Genomic DNA, 25,920 nt, shown 5'->3' on the forward strand with positions numbered 1-25,920 from the left:
CCTTTGCATGGAGGTAGGATGAGTTACCAATCAGCGTGGGAACCCTATCCCACTAGTCCAGGGGTCTCCAAACTCGGTCCTCCAGAGCCGCACACAGGCCAGCTTTTATGGATATCCCTGTTTCAGCACAGGTGGCTCAATCAGTGGCCCAGTCAAGCATTGAGCCACTGATTGAGCCACCTGTGCTGAAACAGGGATATCCATAAAAGCTGGCCTGTGTGCGGCTCTTGAGGACTGAGTTTGGAGACCCCTGCACTAGCCAATAGAAACAGGGGCCCATCTCTTGGCTGACATCAGAGGAGGGGCGTGTCAAGCCAGCTCGGGATGCCCCATGGGCAGGACATATGAATCGACCAATGGGAAATGCGCCGACATTCTGCTGCTTCCCATGGTCAACCCATTGCCACCTACTGGGCAGGTTCCACGAAGTCTGGCAGACCAGAGGGTGCTCCCCGCAGGGGGTCTCTGTTCTCCGGACTCAGTACGACGCCCTGCCCCGTCCACTTAGCACCCCAACACTTCTTAACATCCCGTCTCCTGTTTGAACTACGGACTCTATGCAGGCTTGCTGGCACCTTAAGCTGATGCCCTGGCTGACTGCATAGAGCCTTATAATAAATGTATGAAGTACACAAAACATATTTTAATATATGGGGGACCTTGGGGAGACTCATGACTGTAAGGGATATAGGACTGAGATATCGGGGCTCGAAAACCAGGAGTCTAGGGGACACGGGGCAGCCCCGGTGTAATTCCAATCATGAACCGGCAAATCATGCCTGCTCGCTGGGTAGAATTTAAGTACTACCGATAGATCTGGTCCCCAAACTCCTGCAAACAAAATAATTGCATTCTTACCCAAATATCCCATCTAAAACTTACACACAGCAAGTTTCGTGAGTCTGGGGTAAAGGGAACAAGGAAAGTGGAGAAGCCGGGGTCACTTTAACTTTTCATACAAAGATACCTGGTCCCTGACTTATAGTGCTAGGTAGCTGCTAGGGACCCAAGGGCAACCAGAGAGCTTAACCTTTATTGTATAGTCGGTTACCCTTGCCCGTCACAGGACTTATCCTGTATGATTGATTAAATGTAGTAATTAACTTTGGAGCCCTGAATCTTTTACTCCCTTGACTCTGGTTATAATCAGAATTTTGCTTCCTAATTATTTTGGCCCTGGAATCGTCCAATAAGGCAGATCGGTCCATAGCTTGGCCCTTACTCAGGGATTCCAGGACCAATTGTCCATCATAACCCTTATCTGTAAACATCTTACTCAAAGCTTTAGATTGTGAAAGAAAGAAGTTCCTCTCACGAGATCAATTTCTCCTGATGCTGTGAAATTGGCCGAGGGGGACATTATTTAACCATTTTCTATGAAGATGGTCCGTGTGTTTTTGGCTGCGAGATTTTGAATTCCCTCTAATCAAGGACTTTCCTTTAATTTGAGACTTTGCTGGATTGAGTCCTCAGCGGACCTGCTCTACTATCCCTCATGAGAGGACTGCCAGGACTAAGGTTCTATACCGATGGGATTGCTGGCTGGTTATTATATCACAAACTCCTTTTAAATTCCTTCCCTTGTGAGTGCACTTGTTTCCCTCCCCCTTCTTTTTATTAAAGGGTTGTACTATTTTACGCTATGGGGCTATGCCCTTTCTTTTCTTTTCTTATACACACAAACACATATATATGCACACACATTTGTATCCCTCTGGGATAGAGGAGAAATGTGCTTTATACAGATATGAGTGAGCACTCGCTTGGTTTTGAGCTCTACTTCTAATTATGCTGTGTCAGTGGTGCTACCCATCAGCTGGTTTAGCTCACACTGCTAGAGCTGCTGCCTAGAAAAGTAGTGGTTGTAGGTTCTAGTTCTTGGGTGTCTTAGGCTTATCAACTCTATATAGTTGGTATGGAAATAATTTTAGGCATTGTGGGATGGGACTTATTTAAATATACTTTACATATCTATTGGCATGTCTCCCAGGCTACCTCAGGTGTGCTCCTTTTTCAGCACAGGGATTTCTCCCTAATTTATTTGTAGGAAGATTTGAGTGGATATATACAACTGGAGAAACTACTAAAATGGAAGTCGTCGTCCCCCTCCTCCCTCTCCTCCTTGCTTTCCATATCTAGAATTAAATGTAAAAACCTAGCTCTGATCAAAGCAGTTCAATAACGAGTATTTATTCCAGCCTTAGCCAGCAAGCACTGCATAAAATCACAAACAGATCTTTTACTCACCAAAACAGGGAATATGGGGGGAATCCTTGGTGCCAGGTGCCACTTCCAAGGCTTACCCGGGTTTTGTTTCCACTCCTGTAGGGATTGAGACTGCCCACACCTCTCTGGTAAAATCCGCAAGAGCACTTTGAAATCTCCAGCTTGGTTAGGCTCCCAGCCTCATTTTCAGGTGTCTCCGGCACAGCCCCGGAGCACACAGCTTAGTTCACCTCCACGTCAGGATCAGACTGAGCTCTGGAAGTGAGATCGGTAACTCTTTTCACAGATCTCAACCTCCACATGAAACTATGCAGTTTCAGCCAGAGACCTCTTGTTTGAACATTGTCCCTCATTCCAAGAAAAAACTGCAACAGTGGCTGCCTAATTCAGGGCTCTAGGGTGTGCAAAAACATCCATGAAAGTTTAATAATATATGAGGATGTAAAAAAATTACATTAAAACGAATTAAAAAAATTATTGAAGGGGAATCCGGGTTCATTTATATAAGTTCAATTTAAAGCAGGGTCATTGTTGCTCCCATATACAGGGTATGCTATAGAATTAATGCGCTGGGGATATCAGGAATACACATGTTGATGGAGACAAAGACCCCCTTAAACCGCTAACAGTATTTAACTCCTGGAGTAGATATATATATATATATATATGTAGAACGAAAAGAAGACAGCGCGGCTCCCATAGCTTAATACTGTATTTTACTATTAAAAGTAAACACGCATGTGAATTATGAACACTTACAATAAGCAAGATAAAATAAGGCAATGAGTAAAGTCTTGTATTCACCCGATGGAGCCTCCGTGGATAATAGCTGTGTGCAGAGTCCAACACACTCCTGTTGTGGGCGTCAGGGGGGTGCGCGCTCACCCACCCCCTGGTGTTGAATCCCGCGAGAGTATGTATCCACCGGAGTTCAAGGAGCTGACACGGCAGTCAGATTTCCTGCTCCAGGCACCAAACGTAGTAAATAACGGATCGGCTCCAATACGAGCAGTGACAAAACTACTCAAAAATGGATAGTATATGATAAATGTCCAATACTTAGGCTTCCCTACGCGTTTCATCGCAACATGCGACTTCCTCAGGGGATAAAGCTATCTGTCATGGCCCCATCTATATATATATGTATGTATGTGAAAAAATGTTTGTCTGTCTGCACCCTCACCTCATTGGCCTGCGGGGCACCCTCACCTCATTGGCCTGCGGGGTGGCGTGATGTCATGGCCCCGCCTATGCAGGGCGTGACAGTCATACCACCCTCACACCGTGTGCGCCTCTGTGACTGAGCCTCCAGGTAGCATCCACCCCCACCACCGCCGCCGCCCTCCACCTCAACCCGCCGCCTCACACACTCCCCGCGCGTTGTGGTGCCGCGCTGCTCCACTGGCACAACGGGGATGGGAGGGTGGGCAGGCCAGTGGTGGCCGCGTCGCGGCTGACTGTCCCCTGGGGCGGGCGATCCGTTACCCCTCGGCGCGCACTTCCCCCTCGCCGCGCCCTTAAGCCTTTTTGGCCGCGCGCTGCGGGACATGCAAGCAGGGAGCAGGGCAGTGGCGGTCGCTTCGCGGCTGACAGTCCCCTGGGGCGGCCAGTGGGGGGACACTGGCGCTACCTTTCCTCCCCCCAACACCTCTCACCGGCACTCGCCTCCAAACTTGCGTTTCTCACTCGTGTGTGTGTGTGTGTGACAGTCTGTGTGGTGGGGGCCGGGGGGACATGCAGGGGGGGCTATCTACAAAACAGGTAACAGCTGTCAACGCTTTCCCCTACAGAACAGGTAAGAGTTTTTGTGACGGTAACTTTATGACAGGCTATAATAATACACCAAAAATAAACCTCGGTTGAACTGAACACGGCTGAGATATGATAAAATATAATTTATTCCTTGAAAAAGGTGAACACGTGAGATTATACAAAATATAGACAATTAAGATGGAATGATGAAACAGTCAGAAATCTGGACTGGCAGTTCATACAGCAATCTTGAAAATCACAGAAGACACGAAGAACAACATAGAGTATAGGCTGAGCCTCATTTTTATACCATCTCAAACCCATCTCTTTAAACCTAGGCACCGAGCTGGCTAGCAAAATCTATTTGAAGTAGATTATTCTTCCCCTGCAGGTGTGAACTGGGACACTTGCAAAACACTCAATTTCTTTGTTCCTGGCCCTAGTGTAAACAATCAGGGCAGTTAACTTTTGATCAGAGGGCTTATGCTAAATCATCCGGCTGACCTATTAGCATAGCTGATGGGGTCTGCATTTTCAGAGCAGATCCAAAATACCATATACAGTTTAATATCTTCACATATTAATAAGTTCCGTTCTGGTGGGCTCAGAGGGTCGAAAATTGCCAGTTATCCATGCCTACAGTGACTCTACATAGTGGCCAAATTTCTCTGCGACCTCCAGAACCGGAGATACATAAATGCACTTTAAAACATTTTTAAAATACAGGATTCGTCCCTTTAAAAATGAATATCTGCTTTATAACATTCATCTTTTTGTATAACACCCAACTATCTCTTTGTAATAACTATATAACTTCATTCAACACCCCCAGCCCATTCCCTTGCTTCATAGTCTGCTGCTTCTGCCCTGTGCAAGTGTGCAAAGAAATGTGTGTTATAGTCCTGCTGCATCTTTAAGTTTCCCTCCACCTTGGCTGTTGCAGCCTCCCCCTATACTATGACTCTCTGCTCTTTCACTCCCCTCTGTCTGTTAAGACCTTAGCCTAGTCTTAGTCTATCCCTCTACCCCAATTCTAAACATCTTCTCTACTGAGCTAACCCTTCCCACTGCTACCTCTCCTTACCCCATCTTCTATCTACCCCCTTACCTCCTCCCACCCCTACCCCCCTTCCAACCCTCCCTTACCCCCCCTTCCAGCACACCCCTACCCCCCCTTCCAGCACACCCCTAGTTTTACATTGTGGTTAGGACAATAGAAGCTAGCACCGGAGGTTAGGGGGTAGTCACGCCACTCTGGCAGTAGGTATGTTCCATGGCCCCACAAGGGTAGTCACATCAGGGCCAGTGGGGAAAGTCCCAGGGGAGAAGAGACTCCAGAAGAGTCGACACCTTCAGGCCCTAGCGGGAAGGTGCGGGGAGGAGGTGTGCTGCCCTGGGCACAAGAGCATGGGTCCGACAGGATCAGTTATTGCTCACAGCAGAGATTGTTGAATTTGTTCGGTATGTTGTATGTTGTCTTGTGTCCCCTGTTTGTTCCTGTGAGGGTTTCCCTCTCCGTCTCCCCGAACCCCTGCCTCTACTACGCCCGGGAACGTTATGGCAAGAATAGGTCTGCGGAAAGCCGGCTGCAGTCCCTTGACGTACTCCTGACAAGACATCAGATTTGGGTAAGCACCGTCGCACACATAACACTATGGCTGTAACTTGGGTATCACATAATGTTAAAGGCTTGAATAGTCCCCAGAAAAGGAGAATCGCATTCAAAGAATATAAAAGGATAAAAACAGACGTTTTATTTTTACAGGAGACCCACTATAATGCTAGGAATAACCCTCGGTTTCTGGATGCCAACTTCCGCCAGTTCTATCTAGCGTCCGCTCTTGGGGAAATAAAGGAGTGGCGATATTGTTTCACAATAGCTTTCCATTTAAGGTGGATAAGGTTAAAAGAGACACGGAAGGAAGATACCTTATCTTGACGGGGACAGTACATAATAGTCGCTTAACTCTGGCTTCAGTTTACGCCCCCTGTGAAAATGACCCACAGTTCTTTCGTGCATTTTTTGCACTACTGGATAGGGTGGCGGAAGGGAGTCTAGTGATTGCAGGAGACTTTAATAAAAGATTAGACCCGACATTAGATAGAGCACAACAGAGGACCAAGGACAGAACTGCAGGGGTTACGGCACTTCGACAGGGTATCAGGGACAAACAGTTAGTTGACATTTGGAGGGAGCAGCACCCTAGAGACAGAGGCTTCACATTCTACTCGCACCCGCATGACAGTTACAGTAGAATCGATTACTTCTTCATATCAAATAGACTGGTTCCGCAGATCTCCTACTCAGGAATCCATGATATTTCATGGTCAGATCATGCACCGATTGAGCTGAGGTGCTCTCAAATTAAATTGGCCAGCCCAGGAGCAAATTGAAAACTAAATGAATCTTTAATTAAGATCCCAGAAGTAGCACAAAGCATAAAAGATGAGATTTCGCAATTCTATAAGACAAACATAGGCAATGTGGAGTCCCATGTCACCTTATGGGAGGCTCACAAAGCCACACTGAGAGGGGTCCTGATTAATATAGCATCAGGAAGGAAAAAAGCAAGGGAGGCCAAAATGACTCAGCTGCGAGATAAGCTCCATGAACTCTCTATACTGCATAATCGAACGGGTAGAGAGGAGACATTAAAGGAGTTGAAGGATGTAAGAATAGAACTTAACCTACTCCTTACTTCCCAGGCTGAAAAGTCACTGAGTTGGACAAAGAGGACATTTTTCGAAAAATCGAACAAGCCAGATACCATGCTAGCTAGGAAAATTCGCAACAAACCACAAAACTACACCATCCACTCAATTAAAACTAGAACGGGAGACTTGACTTCTAATCCCAAACACATAGTTGAGGAGTTTAGAGCATATTATGAAAGATTATACGACGGGCAGAACGTGAGGCATAACGATAAAACGAGTAAAGCTTTAGAAAAATTCTTAGCGGACTCGGGTTTGCTGAAAATAACAAGGTTGGAGCGAGAGTTTCTAGGAAAGGAGTTCACCGCGGAGGAACTGCTAGATGTAGTTACAAACCTTAAACCTGCAAAAGCTCAGGGCCCAGACGGTTTTTCGAATCTATATTATAAAAAATATATAGGGATTCTGTCCCCGCATTTATTACGGATGTTTAACCATATCCTAGCAGGGGGGTCCTTTTCAGACATGATGCTGCAGGCGTCCATCTCGGTGATTCATAAACAGGGCAAAGATACCACCAATTGTCCAAGCTACAGGCCGATCTCATTAATTAACTCAGATATCAAAATTTATTCCAAATTAATGGCCAATAGATTGAGTTCAATGCTTCCTAGGCTGATTCACCCGGATCAAGTTGGTTTTATCACAGGGAGGCAAGCGGCCGATAACACCAGAAGAATAGTAGATACCATTGACTATATTAATGCCAATAAAATCCCGGGCATCATATTAAGCCTCGATGCTGAAAAAGCCTTTGATAGAATTGACTGACCCTACCTAGATGCCACGCTTGCAGCGTTTGGAATGGGGGACACGGTATCTTGGGCAATCAAAGCGCTATGCACGAACCCGACAGCGCGGGTAATCCATCAGGGGTTCCCGTCAGGCGCACTGAAAATTAAAAGTGGTACGAGACAGGGATGTCCACTCTTGCCCTTGTTGTTCGCCCTATGCATGGAACCACTTGCAGCTCACATTCGGAGTAATAAAGATATCACAGGAATTCAAATTCACTCTCAGGAGTACAAGACCGCATTATATGCGGATGATGTTATATTGACACTGTCTAGGCCCCTGGTCTCTCTACCCAACCTCTTCGACCTCCTGGAAAAGTTTAATACGATCTCAGGGTTTAAAATCAACCAAGCAAAATCGGAAGCGCTAAACCTAAACCTCCCAAAAGACACAGAAAAACTAATAGAGATTAACTTCAATTTGAATTGGCAACCCAAAATGATTAAATACCTAGGAGTTAATCTCACAAAGGAGGTTAAGTTGTTATATAAGGCAAACTACCCTAAACTCTTGCAATCTTTGAGAAAGGAGCTGAAGGAGTGGGCGACGTATGGTATCTCCTGGATTGGAAGAATTTATAGCGTAAAGATGAACCTTCTCCCCAGACTAGTATAACTTTTTCAGACACTCCCCATACCTTTAGAGAGGGCAGACTTCAAGAACATGCAGGCCCAGATATTTAAGTTTATCTGGAAAAACAAAAAAGCTAGGATACCAGCAAAAACATTAGTGAGGCCCAAAACCGCAGGCGGACTGGTGGTACCTTGCTTGTTCTCATACTATAGAGCGGCACAATTGACCCAAATTATTTACTGGCACACAGACCCGAAACTACGTAGGTGGGTGGAGCTGGAGAGGGATATCTGTGCCCCACTAGAAATTCAGAATCTGATTTGGTACCCAAAACTTAGATTAAAGCAGATCTCGAGACCGCTGTCCTCAATGATCAACTCATTTGCAGTCTGGGAAGCCACCAAATTTAAATGCGCCCTGACCCCATTATTTGGAAACCCGGACTTTGCTCCAGGGATGGACGAGGGACACTTTTTACTCTGGAAACAGAGTGGGTACGGGAGGTTGAAGGATCTGGAGGGCAGAATCACTATTCAGACATTTACACAGATTCAGTCAGATAAGGGCATTCCTAACACAGAATTCTTCAGATACCTCCAGATCCGGGCATTTTATACCAAACACACTAACCGTCCTAAAGTGACTAATTTTGGGCACGCACCCCGGGGACTTATCTCCTAGATTGTATAAGGAAGTGATCGATCCTGGAGAGGGCAGCAGACAGAGACTTGAATACATGACACAGTGGGAGAGGGATCTGGGAGATACATTAGAGGACGAGGACTGGTTAGAAATCTTTGAAGCGGGCAGCAAGAACCTCGATCTGCACGACATTGAAGGAGAACTCATATAAAGTTCTAATGAGGTGGTACCTCACCCCAGTTAGGCTATCTAAATTTGTACCAGGTTACTCCCCCTTGTGCCCTAGACAATGTGGAGAGCCTGGGGACTTGTTGCACATGCTGTGGTCTTGCCCTCGATTGCGCCCGATCTGGGAACAAATACAGAATTGGCTAAAGAGGATTTTGGGCCTCGAAATTCCTCTGGATCCCTGGTTATTTCTATTAAATAAACAACTGGAGGGCTTGTGGAGAGCAGTAAATAAACTAGTCGCCCATTTTGCGACAGCAATGAGGTGCGAGACAGCGGCATTGTGGAAACAAAACACGACTCCATCGATAGATAAGATTCGGAACAGAATTTGGTTCGTCTGCCAGATGGAGAAATTGACAAGTTTGGTCAATGACACTGGCTCAAATTTTCTAAAAGTCTGGTTTCCGTGGTTGGCGCAAACCGACATCACGGGGGTGAGCAATGCCACCATTTGGCTGTGATAGCGCAAGGTGAGTTCTCCTTCAACTAATGGCAGTAGTCGCACGACAAGGACGGACATGACTGATAGGGACAATTGCAGCCTCAGCTCAAGTGGTTAGCTAGGATGCACGAGGAGTTCGAGAGGTCTGGAAAAACGGCGGCTCACGGCAGAACCGGTAGCGGTGGCAGCGTGGGTCCCCCCCTTCCCCATCCCCCCCTTCCACATCCCCCCTCTTCCCATCCCCCCCTCCTCCCCTGGTGTGTCCCCTCCCCCCTGAGTCTTTGTGTAAGTGTGTTTATTTGGGAATTGAAGTGGCAGTAAATACAGCAAAGAAGTTGACCCATGTTATACTATGCTTTATAACTGCTGTAAATCTGATAACTGAATAAAACATAAAGTTGAAAAAAAAAATGAATATCTGCTTTTCACTCTTTCCCCATTGAAATCAACGGGGTCTGCCGCCATAGCGTTGAATGGGGAAACCGCCGCCATTGCAGTCTATGGGAAAAAACACAAATCTTTGCATTCGTCCACACTCCGTCTGGTTGGTCGGAGAGGGCTGGGAATGGTCATGCATTAAAGCCATAACCTTGGCTTCATGCCACCCAAATCCCATCCCTCTGGTCATTTCAGAACCGGAGATATGGACTTACATTTTTCATCATTTCACACTTAGCCGTTTTTACGCCACGCGGCTTTTCTCCATTGGAATCAATGGCCGGCGCCGCCATAGACAATGCATGGCGCACGCCGCCATTGGATTCAATGGGACCTCCGCTCCGCCATTGAAGTCAATGGCGCGACCCTACTCCTCCTCTCGACCCCTTATGGGCATCTCTCATTCCTGGACCCGGTGTGGGTCGTGTGGGGGGGTTCCTAGGGGCTAGGGGCAAAAAGAATTTTATTCCCAGGGGCCCTAGAACCTAAGATTCCCACGCCAATTCTCACACTCTCACTCCTCCCCCAAGTCTCTCTCACTCCTCCCCCAAGTCTCTCTCAGTCCCCCACCCCCAAGTCTCTCTCAGCCCCCCACCCCCAAGTCTCTCCAGGCATGAGAGAGTGTGAGGTGACAGATCCCTCACACTCTATCATGCTTTACCCTTGTTGCTTTTGCACCATGGGGGACCGTTTTTGGATGAGCACGGTGGGTGGATCTTCCGGTTTATGGCGCCTAAAAATGCAGCTAAGATAGGTCTTTTCATATTTAATTTATTTACTCTCGGTTTTTTCCCACCCCAGATAAAGTTAGATATTGCAGACTGAAGTGAGAGTATATCCTTCAGTTTGAGTGGCACTGGTAGTGTCTGGAAGAGGTATAAGATACGGGGAAGTAGATTCATTTTAACGCTATGTATCCTACCTATTCAAGAAATCTTCTTGGAAGACCATCTAATCAGGTCTTGTTTTAAAGTCCAAATTAGGTTGGGAGAATTTGCATTATAGATGCTTTTTGCATCTTTGGTGATATGAATCCCTAGATATTTTATAGACTTCTTTTGCCAATTGAATTTGAAATTTAGTTTCAGTCGTTTCTCTGTATGCCTAGGGAGATTGATATTCAGAGCTTCAGATTTGGATTGGTTTATTTTAAACCCAGAGACCTTGGAGAATTTGTCTAGTAGGTCAAATAGATTTGGTAATGAGGTGAGGGGTTTTGAGATGATTAATAGGATATCGTCTGCATACAGGGCCGCTTTATGGGATTAAGCGTATGCGTTTAACCCTGAGATATCAGGATTATCTCGAATGCGTGCTGCCAGAGGTTCGATACAGAGGGCAAACCGGAGGGGAGATAACGAGCATCCCTGTCTTGTGCCACTTTGAATTTGAAATGGAAGTGAGGGGAAGCCCTGATGTATAACCCTGGCAGATGGGCATGAGTACAGCGACATAATCGCTCCACTCACCCGATCCCCGAAGCCAAATGCCGCTAGCGTCTCTTTTAAATATGGCCAGTCAATCCTATCAAAAGCTTTTTCGGCGTCCAGACTTAATAACATGGTTTGAGCATTATTTTTGTTTGCCAATTCTAGCAGATCAATAAATCGCCGGGTGTTATCCGCTGCCTGCCTCCCTTTGATGAAGCCGACCTGATCTGGATGTATTAGTCTGGGTAGGATTAGACTTAACCTGTTGGCCAACAGTTTAGCATATATTTTTATATCGGTATTGATTAAGGAAATTGGCCTATAGCTTTTACAATTCAGCGGATCCTTGCCAGGCTTGTGTATTAGAGATATAGACGCCCGCAGCATATCCCCAGGGATTGGAGCTCCTGCTAATATAGCGTTGAACATGTGGAGCAGCCGTGGGGCAAGTGAATTAGAGAACTTCTTATAGTATAGCCCCGAGAAACCATCTGGCCCTGGTGCCTTTGATGGTTTAAGTTCTTTAATGGCCTGTGACACTTCTTCTAATGTGAAGTTGGCGCCCAGAACCTCTCTGTCCTGCTCTGTCAATCTCCCCAGCTTTGAGCTGGCCAAGAAATCTCTCAGTGCTCTGCTCGTGTTGTTATTATGTGCCACTTGGGAAGTATATTTTTTCTTACATTTTCTTTTAAAGATTTTTTGCAGTTTTATTTAGTGCACTTTTTGGTAATCAGTTTTAATTGCAGTGTTGCACAAATCAGGGAAAATGTATGTGACAATACGGCAGGGACTTCTGTTCCTATTTTAGTTAATCAGCCCAGTTATTCTAGTGTAGGCTGTATATTTACTCCTTTGTAGACGTTAGTGGTCAGATAGTCATGAGATGCCAATTTCTAGCTGATCCTTTGAATCACTAAAGGGTTAATCACAAAGTAGAACAACAATTATTTGATGAGAAAGTTCTGATCTACTATTGTATGTGCACACTTTGTAATAAGTCATATCTACAGAACAGAATAATATATGAATAACATTGACACAGGGCGAAATGTGATTATCATTACTGGAGTGAGGAGGAAATATTTATTTCCATTTATGAGACATAGTTGTAAAATGATTCATTTGGGTGTTTCTTTGCCTTCCTCTGGGTGATTGTCAATATAACCAGTGCTCGACAAATAATGTTAACCTGTCGCCCGTTGCGAGTGGATTTAGGCAGCTGGCGACCCGTGCTGCAGCTCAATGAATTCCCCTGCTCGTGCCAATTTTTTTTTTTTTTTTTTTTTTTTTTTTTTTTTTTTTTAAATAAATAAATAATCCCCCTCCCTGATTGGGTTAAAAAAAAAGTTAAAAAAAATGGCGGCAAATCCTGTGGTCCCGGCGCGCGTGCACAGGGCAAGCAGAGTGTCCTGCCATTTGCGCTGCCTGTTCCCCCCAGCAACCCAGAATCCCCCGCATCCCTCATCCCTCATCCCCGCATCCCTCCCTTCCCGGAGGGGGAAGCCCAAACCAAGCCCCGCGCGCAACCCAGCCCCCCCCTCCCTCCGCTCCCCACGTGGGACGGAGGGGGAGCCCAAACCAAGCCCCGCGCGCAACCCAGCCCCCCCCCCCTCCGCTCCCCACGTGGGACGGAGGGGGAACCCCAAAACAAGCGCCGCGCGCGATCCAGTGTGTGTGTGTCTGTGTGTGTGTGTGTGTGTGAGTGAGTGTCTCTGAGTGTGTGTCTGTGAGTCTTCTGCGTGAGTGTGTCTCTGCGTGAGTGTCTGCGTGAGTGTGTCTCTGCGTGTCTGTGAGAGTGAGTGTGTGTCTGTGAGTGTCACCCTCTCCCTATGTCGCCCTCGCCTTCTCCCTGTCGCTTTCGCCCTCTCTCTGTCTTTGTCTCTCATTCTCTCTGTGTGTGTTCTGTGTCTCTCTTTTTCTGTGTGTGTCTCTCTTTTTCTGTGTGTGTCTCTCTTTTTCTGTGTGTGTCTCTCTTTTTCTGTGTGTGTCTCTCTTTTTCTGTGTGTGTCTCTCTTTTTCTGTGTGTGTCTCTCTTTTTCTGTGTGTGTCTCTCTTTTTCTGTGTGTGTCTCTCTTTTTCTGTGTGTGTCTCTCTTTTTCTGTGTGTGTCTCTCTTTTTCTGTGTGTGTCTCTCTTTTTCTGTGTGTGTCTCTCTTTTTCTGTGTGTGTGTCTCTCTCTCTGTGTGTCTCTCTTTTTCTGTGTGTGTCTCTCTCTGTCTGTCTCTCTCTGTGTGTCTCTCTCTGTCTGTCTCTCTCTGTCTGTCTCTCTCTGTCTGTCTCTCTCTGTCTGTCTCTCTCTGTCTGTCTCTCTCTGTCTGTCTCTCTCTGTCTGTCTCTCTCTGTCTGTCTCTCTCTATCTGTCTCTCTCTCTCTATCTGTCTCTCTGGCCGAGTCCATAGAAGGACAGGCCGCGCTGAGCCTTGCGGACGCTCCGCGCTGAGCCCCTGCATACTCAGTGAGGATGCCTTTAGAGGGGGCTCACGCGAGCGTCCGCAGGCGTGCTGAGGCGCTGGAGTTTTCAGCCGACAGCCAAGCTGTTTTTCAGAGCACTGTCGGCTGAAAACATCCAATCAGCGCGGAGCAGCGTCAACGTCACGGCGCCTTGACGTCTCTTTATCTGTCTCTCTCTGTCTCTCTCTCTGTCTCTCTCTGTCTCTCTCTCTGTCTCTCTCTCTGTCTCTCTCTCTGTCTCTCTCCCACTCTCTCTCTCTGTCTCTCCCACTCTCTCTCTCTGTCTCTCCCACTCTCTCTCTCTGTCTCTCCCACTCTCTCTCTCTGTCTCTCCCACTCTCTCTCTCTGTCTCTCCCACTCTCTCTCTCTGTCTCTCCCACTCTCTCTCTCTGTCTCTCCCACTCTCTCTCTCTGTCTCTCCCACTCTCTCTCTCTGTCTCTCCCACTCTCTCTCTCTGTCTCTCCCACTCTCTCTCTCTCTGTCTCTCCCACTCTCTGTCTCTCCCACTCTCTCTCTCTGTCACTCTCTCTCTCTGTCACTCTCTCTCTCTGTCACTCTCTCTCTCTGTCACTCTCTCTCTCTGTCACTCTCTCTCTGTCACTCTCTCTCTCTGTCACTCTCTCTCTCACTCTCTCTCTCTGTCACTCTCTCTCTCTGTCACTCTCTCTCTCTGTCACTCTCTCTCTCTCCCACTCTCTCTCTCTCCCACTCTCTCTCTCCCACTCTCTCTCTCTCCCACTCTCTCTCCCTCTCCCACTCTCTCCCACTCCCTCTCTCTCCCACTCTCTCTCTCTCCCACTCTCTCTCTCTCCCACTCTCTCTCTCTCCCACTCTCTCTCTCTCTCTCTCCCACTCCCTCTCTCTCCCACTCTCTCTCTCTCCCACTCTCTCTCTCTCCCACTCTCTCTCTCCCACTCTCTCTCTCTCCCACTCTCTCTCTCTCCCACTCTCTCTCTCTCCCACTCTCTCTCTCTCCCACTCTCTCTCTCTCCCACTCTCTCTCACTCTCACTCTCTCCCACACTCTCTCTCTCTCCCCCACACACTCTCGCTCTCTCCCCCACACACTCTCACACTATGGATCTGGATATCTTAACTGCCCTATACTACACTGAAATAACCTATACTGCTTACTTCCAGATCTGACTCAAGCTTCACACGGAAGACATCGAACCCCCCCTAACCCAGAAGACAGGTAACGAACACTTCCCCTCCAATGTATAACATTGCGGGAATGAGGGTACCTGGACTTTGAGGGTCTGCGGATCAGGTAAGATCCCAGACGGGATTGCTGCTTTAAATATTGTGAAGCGGGGGCATCCAGACACTAGTTAAGGGGTGCAGGAAACTAGTCATCCACATCTGGCTTTTTTTTTTCTAGATTTGACATTTATACATACACACACACACACACACACACACACACACACACACACACACACACACACACCAAGGACTAATTGTAGTATAATGTAATACAATAAATAAACTAATATCAAAAACGAATGTTCTTACTAGGAATTTATTCAATTTATGGCTTTTTTTAAAATGCGTGGCTGGGGGCGGGACTAGAGGCGGGGTTGGGGGCGGGGTTGGGGGCGGGGTTGGGGGCGGGACTAGATGGCGAGTAGATTTTTTGGTTCGGCGAGTAGATTTTTGGGTGATTTGTCAAGCACTGAATATAACTATAATATAACAATGTAACTTTAATAAAATGATTCTGTATCTGGCACAAGTAGAATTTTATAAGGGTCAAACTCAGTGAATATTTGTCTTTCTCATCCAAATGTACTTTGTTGCATTGCAATGTTACATTAATATATTTTCTCACCACAGATTATCTGCAGCACATGACTGATCTGTGAACAAGAAGCAATATAAGGAATGTCCCAAACATCATAAATTACAGGTGTTAAAGGAAATATGTTTTAAGGACTTCAACATTGCATAAGCCTGTATGAGAACTGGAAGAAGATTACAAGAAACTCGGCAGAGCATTCCTATACATCAACAGCATTTTACTAAACTTAGACATTACAATACCAGACAAGACAAAGAGAGGGTTTTAAGAGCAGGGACATGAATACCATATTTTCCACGGTAGGTTATGGTATACAGCAAATAATCCATACAGAGAAGAAATCCTATATGTGCTCTGAATGTGGGAAAAGCTTCATTCAGAAATCAAATCTTGTTACACACCAAAGAATCCACACGGGGGTGAGACCCTATAGCTGTTCTGAATGTGAGAAAAGCTTCAGTTGTAAAGCTACACTTGTTAGACACCAAATAATCCACACAGGGGTGAAGCCTTATAACTGCTCTCAATGTGAGAAAAGCTTCAGACAGAAATCATGTCTTGTTGCACACCAAAGAATCCACACAGGGGAGAGACCCTATAACTGCTCTGGTTGTGAGAGAAGCTTCAGTCACAAATCTAATCTTATTAGTCATCAAAGAATCCACACAAGGGTGAGACCCTATAACTGCTCTGAATGTGAGAAAAGCTTCCGCAATAAATCTACACTTGATAGACACCAAATAACCCACACAGGGGTGAAGCCTTATAACTGCTCTCAATGTGAGAAAAGCTTCAGACAGAAATCAGATCTTGTTATACACCAAAGAATCCACACAGGGGAGAGACCCTATAACTGTTCTGAATGTGGGAAAAGCTTCAATCACAAATCTTATCTTGTTAGTCATCAAATAATCCACACAGGGGTGAGACCCTATAACTGCTCTGAATGTGAGAAAAGCTTCCGCAATAAATCTACACTTGTTACACACCAAATAACCCACACACGGGTTACACCCTATAACTGCTCTGAATGTGAGAAAAGCTTCAGACAGAAATCAGATCTTGTTACACACCAAAGAAACCACACAGGGGAGAGACCCTATAACTGCTCTGGTTGTGAGAGAAGCTTCAGTCACAAATCTAATCTTATTAGTCATCAAAGAATCCACACAAGGGTGAGACCCTATAACTGCTCTGAATGTGAGAAAAGCTTCTGCAATAAATCTACACTTGTTAGACACCACATAACCCACACAGGGGTGAGGCCTTATAACTGCTCTCAATGTGAGAAAAGCTTCTGGCATAAAACAGATCTTGTTATACACCAAAGAATCCACACAGGGGAGAGACCCTATAAATGTTCTGAATGTGAGAAAAGCTTCATTCACAAATCTAATCTTGTTAAACATCAAATGATCCACACACGGGTTGCACCCTATAACTGCTCTGAATGTGGGAAAAGCTTCTGTCATAAATCAAGTCTTGTTACACACCAAAACATCCACACAGGGGTGACCCTGTAACTATTCTGAGTATGAGAAAACCTTTAGTCAAAATCAAATATTTTCAAACAAGATAATTCACGTAGTGAAGGCTTCCTCTAACTATTAATGTGAAAATATACAAAATAAGATTAAAAAACACAAAATAAATAGAATAAAATATTTTAGGGAAATGACAAGTGCCAAATGCTCGCCTTGATATGCAGTTTTTTGCAGCAACACGTTGGCATGCGTTGTACTTTAATGGGGTTATTTACTGTAATAGTGCCAATCGAGAGAACAAGGGACACACACACACCTCAACCACATTATAGCGTGATCCGCTATAACACGGATCTGCTTACAACGCGGTTTGAGCGTGCCAAACTATATACACACACACCTCTTCCTCCTCCTCACCAGAAGTGTTCATTACTTCTGGTTTCCGGCATTCCCGGCAGGTAGCTCTGGGCTGACAGTGTACCCGGGATTGCGCTTCGGTGAGTGTGAGCTCGGTGTATATACAGATATATAATATATACATAATGTGTGTGAGGGAGACAGTTTCACCCGCAGTGCATGGTGCAGGCAGGTCACTGTGACGATCGGGGTTAATCAGGCCAATAATAAAGGCAGTATGCCCAGCCTATTAACCCTAAATTGTGTTGGGACAGAAGGGGTTAATTCTATGTACACCACAAATGTCATATTTGCCCCTACAACACCGTATTGTCCCTGTTTTGCAGTGATTAGCCCTAGCTGCAGTAACAGTAATGTATACAGATTGGGCCAATTGTATTTGAGACACAAGGAGCAAGCTAGCACTCTAATTTTCGGAGTGCAGCTAGCTAAGGATGTACTAAGCCCATACATATTGTTTGGTGTCCCCCACACATACAGAAAGTGTATATATAAACTGTATTTGAGTTATGTTTTAAACTGTAAAGGCAGGAAGCTTTTCCTGCCAGCCCAGCAATGAATGTACTAAACATGCATATATGTTAAGAGTAAATGAGCTGAGGGTCTTTCATCTCCGCACTTCAAAGGGCCCCCTGTGAAGTGAATGTCTATGAGAAATTCGAAGTTGAGAAGCCTCAGAGACCCTAGGTGTTCAGACAGCCAGGAAATTGTGAAGTACCAGGAACCGGTCCAACATGTGGACTGTTCACACCTTGTGGCCAAATCCCAGACTTACTGTCCCCATGTAGGAGGTTTGGCCTGGTATGCTAAAAGGCTCAGGTGTCACCTTGGCACATGCTCTGTGCAAACCATAAAGCCACTTTTGCCAGTAGTTCCTAGCATGGGCAGAACAGGGATTGGTGGGTTAAATGTTCCCACGGGAGGGATTGGTTGTGCATGTTAGGTACAGGACACTTAACCCTATAAAGATGCCTGCTGCCCAATCCCTGGCAGTTCCATCTAAGATTTTAGACGTCCAAGTAACAGCAGCCGCGGTTCCGGAGTGTAAGGGGTTAATTACACCGTAACAAAGGATCATCCCCCTCTTCCAGAATTCGTTTGTGCTAAGGGTTCCTGAATGAACTCTGTAAGGACTGAACAAACTTTTTCCATTTGGCAAAGATATAGGAGAGGCAACTTGTGCCCCTAGCCAGGAACTGTTACACGGATCCATTTGCGCACCCATTGGCATCGTGCAGGGGTGTCCAGAGACTTTGTTTCGTTCCAGGGACATTTGATTTCGTTCCCTGTACCCAGTAAGTGTTTTATTACGTGTAATTGTGCAAGTATTGTGTGTTGGTCTTAAAAGGAAATAAATTACAATTTATTTTACTCATATTGTGTGCTCAGTCAAGAATCCCGGTATTAATGTGTAGATAAGTTCTTTTCCACCGTGAAAGTCGCACTGCGCAGTGACACTCACAATCTCACTCACTGAAAGGATGTCCCTCTGCAAGTGAGTGCACTCACATGGTGTGATCCGTACTCACACAGGCACACTCGCACTTCTGTGGGGACAGTCACACTTTGGAGTGATGTTACTCATGGAATCACATTTTGTAAGCAGACTCGCACCTTCAGGGTCTCGCTCACATAGGGGCAGTCTAATTTGAAGGCTGGAACTCAAACGTAGTGAGCCACATTCACTAATTGGGGTGTCTCACTCAATAGCATGTCACTTATTGGGGTGTCTCAGTCAATAGCATGTGTCACTTATTGGGGTGTCTCAATAGCATGTGTCACTTATTGGGGTGTCTCACTCAATAGCATGTCACTCGAGTGGGGGTAGTCTCACTCAATAGACAGACTAACCTACACAGTGTAGTCTCTCTTATGTTGCAGTCGCTCAGAGACTTCCCCCATTAGACAGTCCCACTTATATGAGGTCAGTCTTACTAATTAGATAGTTTGAACTGCAGAGAGTGTTACCAGCCAGTTCTCCTGTCACATACACAGCTCTCTCAGGATTTGTTTATCTGACTCTTGTGCCTCACAGCCTATTCTTATTCAGTTTGGACATTCAGTATTAGTCTGGTACTGTGTATCTCAGAGACGTTGTCGCAGGGTTGAGGGAAGTACCAGGTGACTACAGTCATCCTGGGAACGGGCCTGTAGAAGGGGTTATTATACCCTGAAACGTTACGTTGTCCCCCCTGCTCTGAACTTTTAACCCCCCGTGTTTCCCCTTTTTCCCTCCCTTGACCCTCCCTCTCCCTTCTCCCCTTCCCTGTCCTTGTCCCTGTCCTAGTACATACCTGTAGTGTGTTTTTCGGTCTATGTTTGACCATTGTGTGCATCATTCGTGTACCATTAAATGCGTTTTGGCTGATCCATTTACTTCTTGTTTTTTCCGTTTGAGTGCTGGGAACATTTGTGGTTCATTGATTATTTGGGAGGAAACAGGGTCCCCCCTGTTCCTGTTTGCACCTACTGTTTCTCTTTATACAGACTGTGTGTGCTGTCTAATATTTTTTGTTAGTTTATCGGTTATGATTATGTTTCATAGGTAACACATAGGTTTGCTTTTATTCTTGGAAAAACGCACATTTGCATGCTCTCCCGACGTTGCGCATAGATTGTGATATTACACACGGTGGGAAGTTTACATTTGACTGTGTGTGCTCCATGAGATCAAAATCATTATCAAGAATCATTTTTGCAGTAACTTTGTAGTTCAACTCGTGCTGCTGGGGGATCGCGCGGGGCTGTGGGGGGGATCGCGCGGGGCTGTGGGGGGGATCGTGCGGGGCTGCTGGATCGTGCGGGGCTGCTGGGGGATCGCGCGGGGATGTCGGTGCCTCACTCTTGCCTCCTCCCTCCCCATTCTTCCTCCTCCCCCCTCTCCCTTGCCCCCTAAATAGTGCGACCCCGGTTATAGTGCGGTCGGATTGGGTGGCCCCCGAGGATCGCGTTATAACGGGGTTGAGCTATATATATATATATATATATATATATCCAATATCAACTGCATTATACACCCATATGGTTCTGTTAACAAGAAATATATAAAATATCTAGTCCACATAACCAAGAACATCAAAGACATTTAAAATGCAAATTATCCCAACCTAATTCGGACGTTGATAGCTGACCTCCATAAATGGTCCTCTGTACGAATATCCTGGATAGGTAGGATACATAGCGTGAAAACGAACCTACTCCCCCGTATCCTATACCTTTTCCAGACGTTACCAGTGCCACTCAGACTGAAGGATTTACTCTCACTTCAGTCTGAAATCTCTAAATTTATCTGGGGAGGGAAAAAACCGAGAGTCAATAAATTAAATATGAAAAGATCTGTCCTAGCGGTACCCTGCCTGCTCTCATACTACAAAGCGGCTCAATTAAGCCAAATTGTTCAATGGCAATCTAATCCACACCTAAAACGGTGAGTGGAATTAGAGAGTGCTGCCTGCGCTCCTTTAAAATTACACAACTTGATTTGGCTACCTAAAACAGCACGACGATCTGCTGACATGCCGCTTTCCTCAATGACCAAGTCGCTGACTATCTGGGAGGTCAATAAGACTAAACACTCCCTCACAACGATTAATTCTTCAATGTCCCCAATTTGGAACAATCCCAAGTTCGCTCCTGGCCTACTAGAGGGAGATGCATCAATTTGGAAACAAAAAGGTTATATACGAATCAAAGATCTAGAGGGATACAATAGCAAGATTAAAACGTTTGATCACGTCAGACTAGAAAAAGATATACCCCACTCAGAATGTTTTAGGTACATCCAGCTCCGAGCATTTTATAACAAATCTGCCCCATAACCCCCCCCTGACGTCATTCGAAAAGCTCTGTCTGGCAGAGACCGACACAAAGAGACTCACATCACAACTGTACAAAGAAGTAGTCGATTCTGCGAGCTCTAGACAACAGCCACCATCATTTAGAACCCAATGGGAAAGAGACCTGGGAGAGACATTAGAGGACGACGAGTGGAACGCTATATACCTGGCCACGGCAAAAAGCTCCATATATACCACACTAAGGGAGAACGCATATAAGGTCCTAATGCGGTGGTACCTCACCCCAATGAAATTAGGCAAGTTCGTGCCTGGATCCTCCTCGCTATGCCCCAGGCAGTGCGGAGGATCGACCGATCTGTTACATATGCTGTGGTCTTGCCCGAGGATCTCCCCACTATGGGAAGAAATCAGAAATTGGATACAGAGGATCTTCAACCTCACTATTCCCCCAGACCCATGGCTATTCCTCTTGAATAGACAGTTAACGGCCTGTCCAAAGCAAACAATAAACTAATAGCACATTTTGCAATAGCCACGTGGAGCGAGATCGCAGCACTATGGAAACGCCCCGAAATTCCAAGTATCCCAAAGATTCGAAATCGAATGTGGTTTATCTGTCAGATGGAAAAGTTGACGAGTCTAGTTAACGACACTGGCACCAAATATCTCAAAGTGTGGACGCCTTGGTTGGCGCAGACGGATATCCCCGGGGTTGAGAGAAACACAATCTGGCTGTGATAGATGCAGATGCGTTCTCCTTTAGGAGTGGAAATTTAGCAAACAACGACTACGCAGACAAAAAGGCAGAAAGCCTACAGAGGTGATAATTCAGGGAGGACGCAACCCACAAAAAGCCTTACCAGGAGCAGATGAGGGATCTAGCATGAGCTGAGGCTCCTCTCTTGTTCGCACCACTCCTTACTCCCTCTCTATCCTTCCCACCCCTTCCTCCCCCCCCTCCTTTTTTTATTTTTTATGTTTGATTTTGTTTTTACCAATCCGAATTATTGGTATTATGTGAATTATGCTATCTTTATTACTAGCCCACCCAGAACAACCCGGTTAAGTAGGGCCCGAAAAACCGGAATATATATCTCACGAATGGACATACGGTACTGTTTATAGCGGAGATTAACATCAAGATTATATGTAATGTACACCGTATTTTGTATCACTTGTTTGGAAAAAATGCAATAAAATATAAGTTACAGAAAAAAAAAATTAGTGCGACCCCGGTTATAGTGCATTCGGATTGGGTGGCCCCCGAGGATCGCGTTATAACGGGGTTGAGCTGTATATATATATACATATATCCAATATCAACTGCATTATACACCCATATGGTTCTGTTAACATCATACTTTTAATAAAGACATTGCTTTTAATTAAACCTCAATTAACAACATACAGTATATTACATTTGCATGTAAAATTACTAGTCATTTAACATTTTCAATTCCTACATTCTAATTATTACAGGAAAAATAGGAATATTTCTTTCATTGGTTTCAAGATTATATGGAAGATTATTTATGCAACTTTAACAGTGTGACGATGAGGGGTAACAAGGGTCACTAATAAAGGTTAAGCCCACTTGGTTGCCCCTGAGCTGAGTTTGGGGGTCCAAGAGTGTCAGCTCTTGGACCTGTCTGTTGTACATGTACTGCTATGCAATGTATGTAAAATGTGCGCCAATAAAGAATGTTTGTGTTTTTACCTTTCCAGGAGTGCTAGCAAGCAGAGATTGCTGGGCTATGAGTTTCAGAGTAGGTTTTGTGGAGAAACTTCTTTCCGATGTTGGCTACAGTATGTATTGGGGTCTAGGTCAGATTCTCGGTTACATGGAAGCACAATTCTAGGTCAAAATCCTACCCTGAAAACTTTCTTGCAACTCACTGCAAGGATGTCCTGCTTCAGCACAAAGCAGAAAGGTAACAATGGGACACAGGGTTGCAAGGTATCCCCAGAACAGTACAGGGGTCTCTAGTCTATATTACAGTACAATATTAAATGCGCGCTGGCCGTCAGAAGTTTTCTTTAAAATCCCTCTACAATGCTGCTCCCCATCTCCCGTGATCAACAGGGCTAGAGAAGACTCACATACATAAAGACAAAAGAATGGGGGTGCAGAGAAAGGGAAAGAATCACTAAGCGTTCAAAATATATAACAATTTATAGTAGCATAAAAAGTACAAAACTTACAATAAAATAAAGATCATATGGATCCAAGTACACAAGGCAGGTAGGGACTCAAACAGAAGTTCCGTAATCCAGACAGGATCCCCCTCTCCGGATCGCAGTTGGTATGTGCTGAGGGGAAGTTCCAGACCGGCATCCACTTGTAGTAGTTCCTGCACTCGTGTAAGCAGTGTTAGGCCTGTAGCGTCTTCACGTTAGTGCCCAGCATGCAATGGCTCGCCTACGCGTTTCGTGTCACGTGGGACACTTCGTCAGGGGGTAGCCACAATGATCATAAGAGCTAACTAAATACAGCAAGCTGACCAATGAATAGCGTTATAGCTCGGCTGGGCGATGATATCATCAGCCTTCCAATTAGTTTACAAACCACAGCAGCGTAAAACAATCACAGCAGATAATTAACATAACAACCGTGGAGAGCAAGTAATACATAAAACATAAAACACACGATAACCTAAAACATAAAAAGATCAGCAATGAATAATATTAATGATGAAGAGTGAATAATCAGTCAGGGGTGTTTCTTCTTGAACTTGATGTTATTATACATAGAAAACTAGTACATATTAATGTAAAAGCCCCTAATTACACAAACAATTATTACCAGAAAATTGGTGAGTGTTGTATAAGTTACAATAAGATTGAGAAAATCTCAAATACTTATACTACAAGTATAAGCACTTATACTAAAAGTATATTTAAGATATTCAAATACATTACTCATAAGATTTAATAGCGATATTACACATTCACATGGTGGTATTAAGGTAGTAGCACCGGTATTGTAGAAATATTGATTAGTATGACATAACTTGACATTTATAGAGTAACCATATTCACTGTCACAAGAGTTAGTGACGATATAAAATACTCGCATAATAGTATATGAATATTATACCTATACTGTAAATATACAGTGCAGGTTAGTATAGCGTAATATATACAGTGTTCACAGAAAAAAGGAATAGGTGCAAAACAGCGCTAGGGATACTGATGAATAAATGTTCAGGCAGCCAGGTGAATGACTGGTGGTACAACCAGTCAGGGAAACAGATGAAACAAAGGGGTTAACCGGCGCCAAAGAGGGTAAATACCAGTCCTGTTGTGACAGTCCAAATACAGTCCTTGGGATGATGAATGGTGATGATTCTCACCTCAGCAGTGCATATGTGAAAAAAGAGAAAGAGAAATAATAGTGCAGTAAATCAACACAGGGGGGGGGGGTGATCACAGATATTGACAAAAAACAACAAACAAGACATACAAACATATAACACTAGCACGGCCTAAATATTAATAAAAAGCATATTTATTGATGTGGGAAATGTGCATAAACCGCATCCGGAGGGGTAAAATTGCAACCCTACTCACAAAATGCTGGAAAGGTACAGGCAGATCTGCTGTATGCAGCTGGGCTCTCAAGATGGCGACCGGAGCACTTGTGCTGGCGTCCACACGTGACTAGGAAGCCAGGCAGATGACTCAGATGACGAGGCCTCTGGGCGGACGTGACGTCACCCCCGTTGTGTATTCTCCACCGGCTCACAGGACTCCAGTCCTCCAGTCCTCATCAGCAGCCGCAATATCGCCGTACCTCGGTTCAAAACACTAGTTGGAGACTGCAGAGTTTCTCCTTTGGAACTGCAGACTTCACCACACATCTTCCCAGAGGTGGAAATAATCCAACATGTATCAGAAATCCAACCTCCACTAAACCACAAAAAAAGAAAGACAGGACCCAAGGGAGGAGAGGAGGTACTAGTAGAAATCGGGTAAAAATTACAAAAGAGTATCCGAATATCTTTAATATAAGTCAGTACCAGCTCACCGACATTGAGAAAAAAGTACTCAATAAAGGACTTAAGTTTGCTCCAGTCTGTGGACCAAACAGTTTTAATCTCTACATAGATGTTCACAAATTTGCCCGCAAACTCGCCCTGAAAAAATATTTTGCTAGGGATAAAATTACTAACCAAACCAATCCCATCCAAGAGGTACGCAGTACTGCTGATCCTCAAGAAAAAACTTTTAAAAAAGCATCCACGTTCTATCCAAAGTTCGCGCAAGGACATCTAGTAAGCTCCTTTGTAGAAATGGTCAGCATAGATCTAGAGAACTCATGTAGAACATACAAAATCAAAAAGATAATTTTAATATTAAAGAAAAAGAGGCAGTCCAAAATCTAGAGAATAATGACTCGATTGTTATTAAATCGGCTGATAAGGGTGGGGGTATTGTGGTCATGGACAAAGAGTATTATCTAAAAGAGTCCATGAGATTACTGGGAGATGTACCTTTCCAGCATTTTGTGAGTAGGGTTGCAATTTTACCCCTCCGGATGCGGTTTATGCACATTTCCACATCAATAAATATGCTTTTTATTAATATTTAGGCCGTGCTAGTGTTATATGTTTGTATGTCTTGTTTGTTGTTTTTTGTCAATATCTGTGATCACCCCCCCCCCCCCCTGTGTTGATTTACTGCACTATTATTTCTCTTTCTCTTTTTTCACATATGCACTGCTGAG

General features: G+C 45.0%; 2 protein-coding genes across 2 annotated transcripts in view; both read left to right on the forward strand.

Moving 5' to 3' along the window:
* Positions 1-25,920, forward strand: part of LOC142463838 (uncharacterized) — a 78,288-nt gene that overhangs the window by 26,376 nt on the left and 25,992 nt on the right. The window contains exon 3 of the mRNA XM_075566650.1: positions 15,532-17,015. Coding sequence (XP_075422765.1) covers positions 15,775-17,015 — 1,241 coding nt within the window. The 5' untranslated portion in view covers positions 15,532-15,774. The remainder of the gene's footprint in view (positions 1-15,531; positions 17,016-25,920) is intronic.
* LOC142464337 (uncharacterized) overlaps positions 1-25,920 on the forward strand; it is a 222,954-nt gene that overhangs the window by 26,321 nt on the left and 170,713 nt on the right. The gene's annotated exons all lie outside the window — the stretch shown is intronic.

This window comes from Ascaphus truei, chromosome 12 (assembly GCF_040206685.1).
Source record: "Ascaphus truei isolate aAscTru1 chromosome 12, aAscTru1.hap1, whole genome shotgun sequence".
Lineage (NCBI taxonomy): Eukaryota > Metazoa > Chordata > Amphibia > Anura > Ascaphidae > Ascaphus > Ascaphus truei.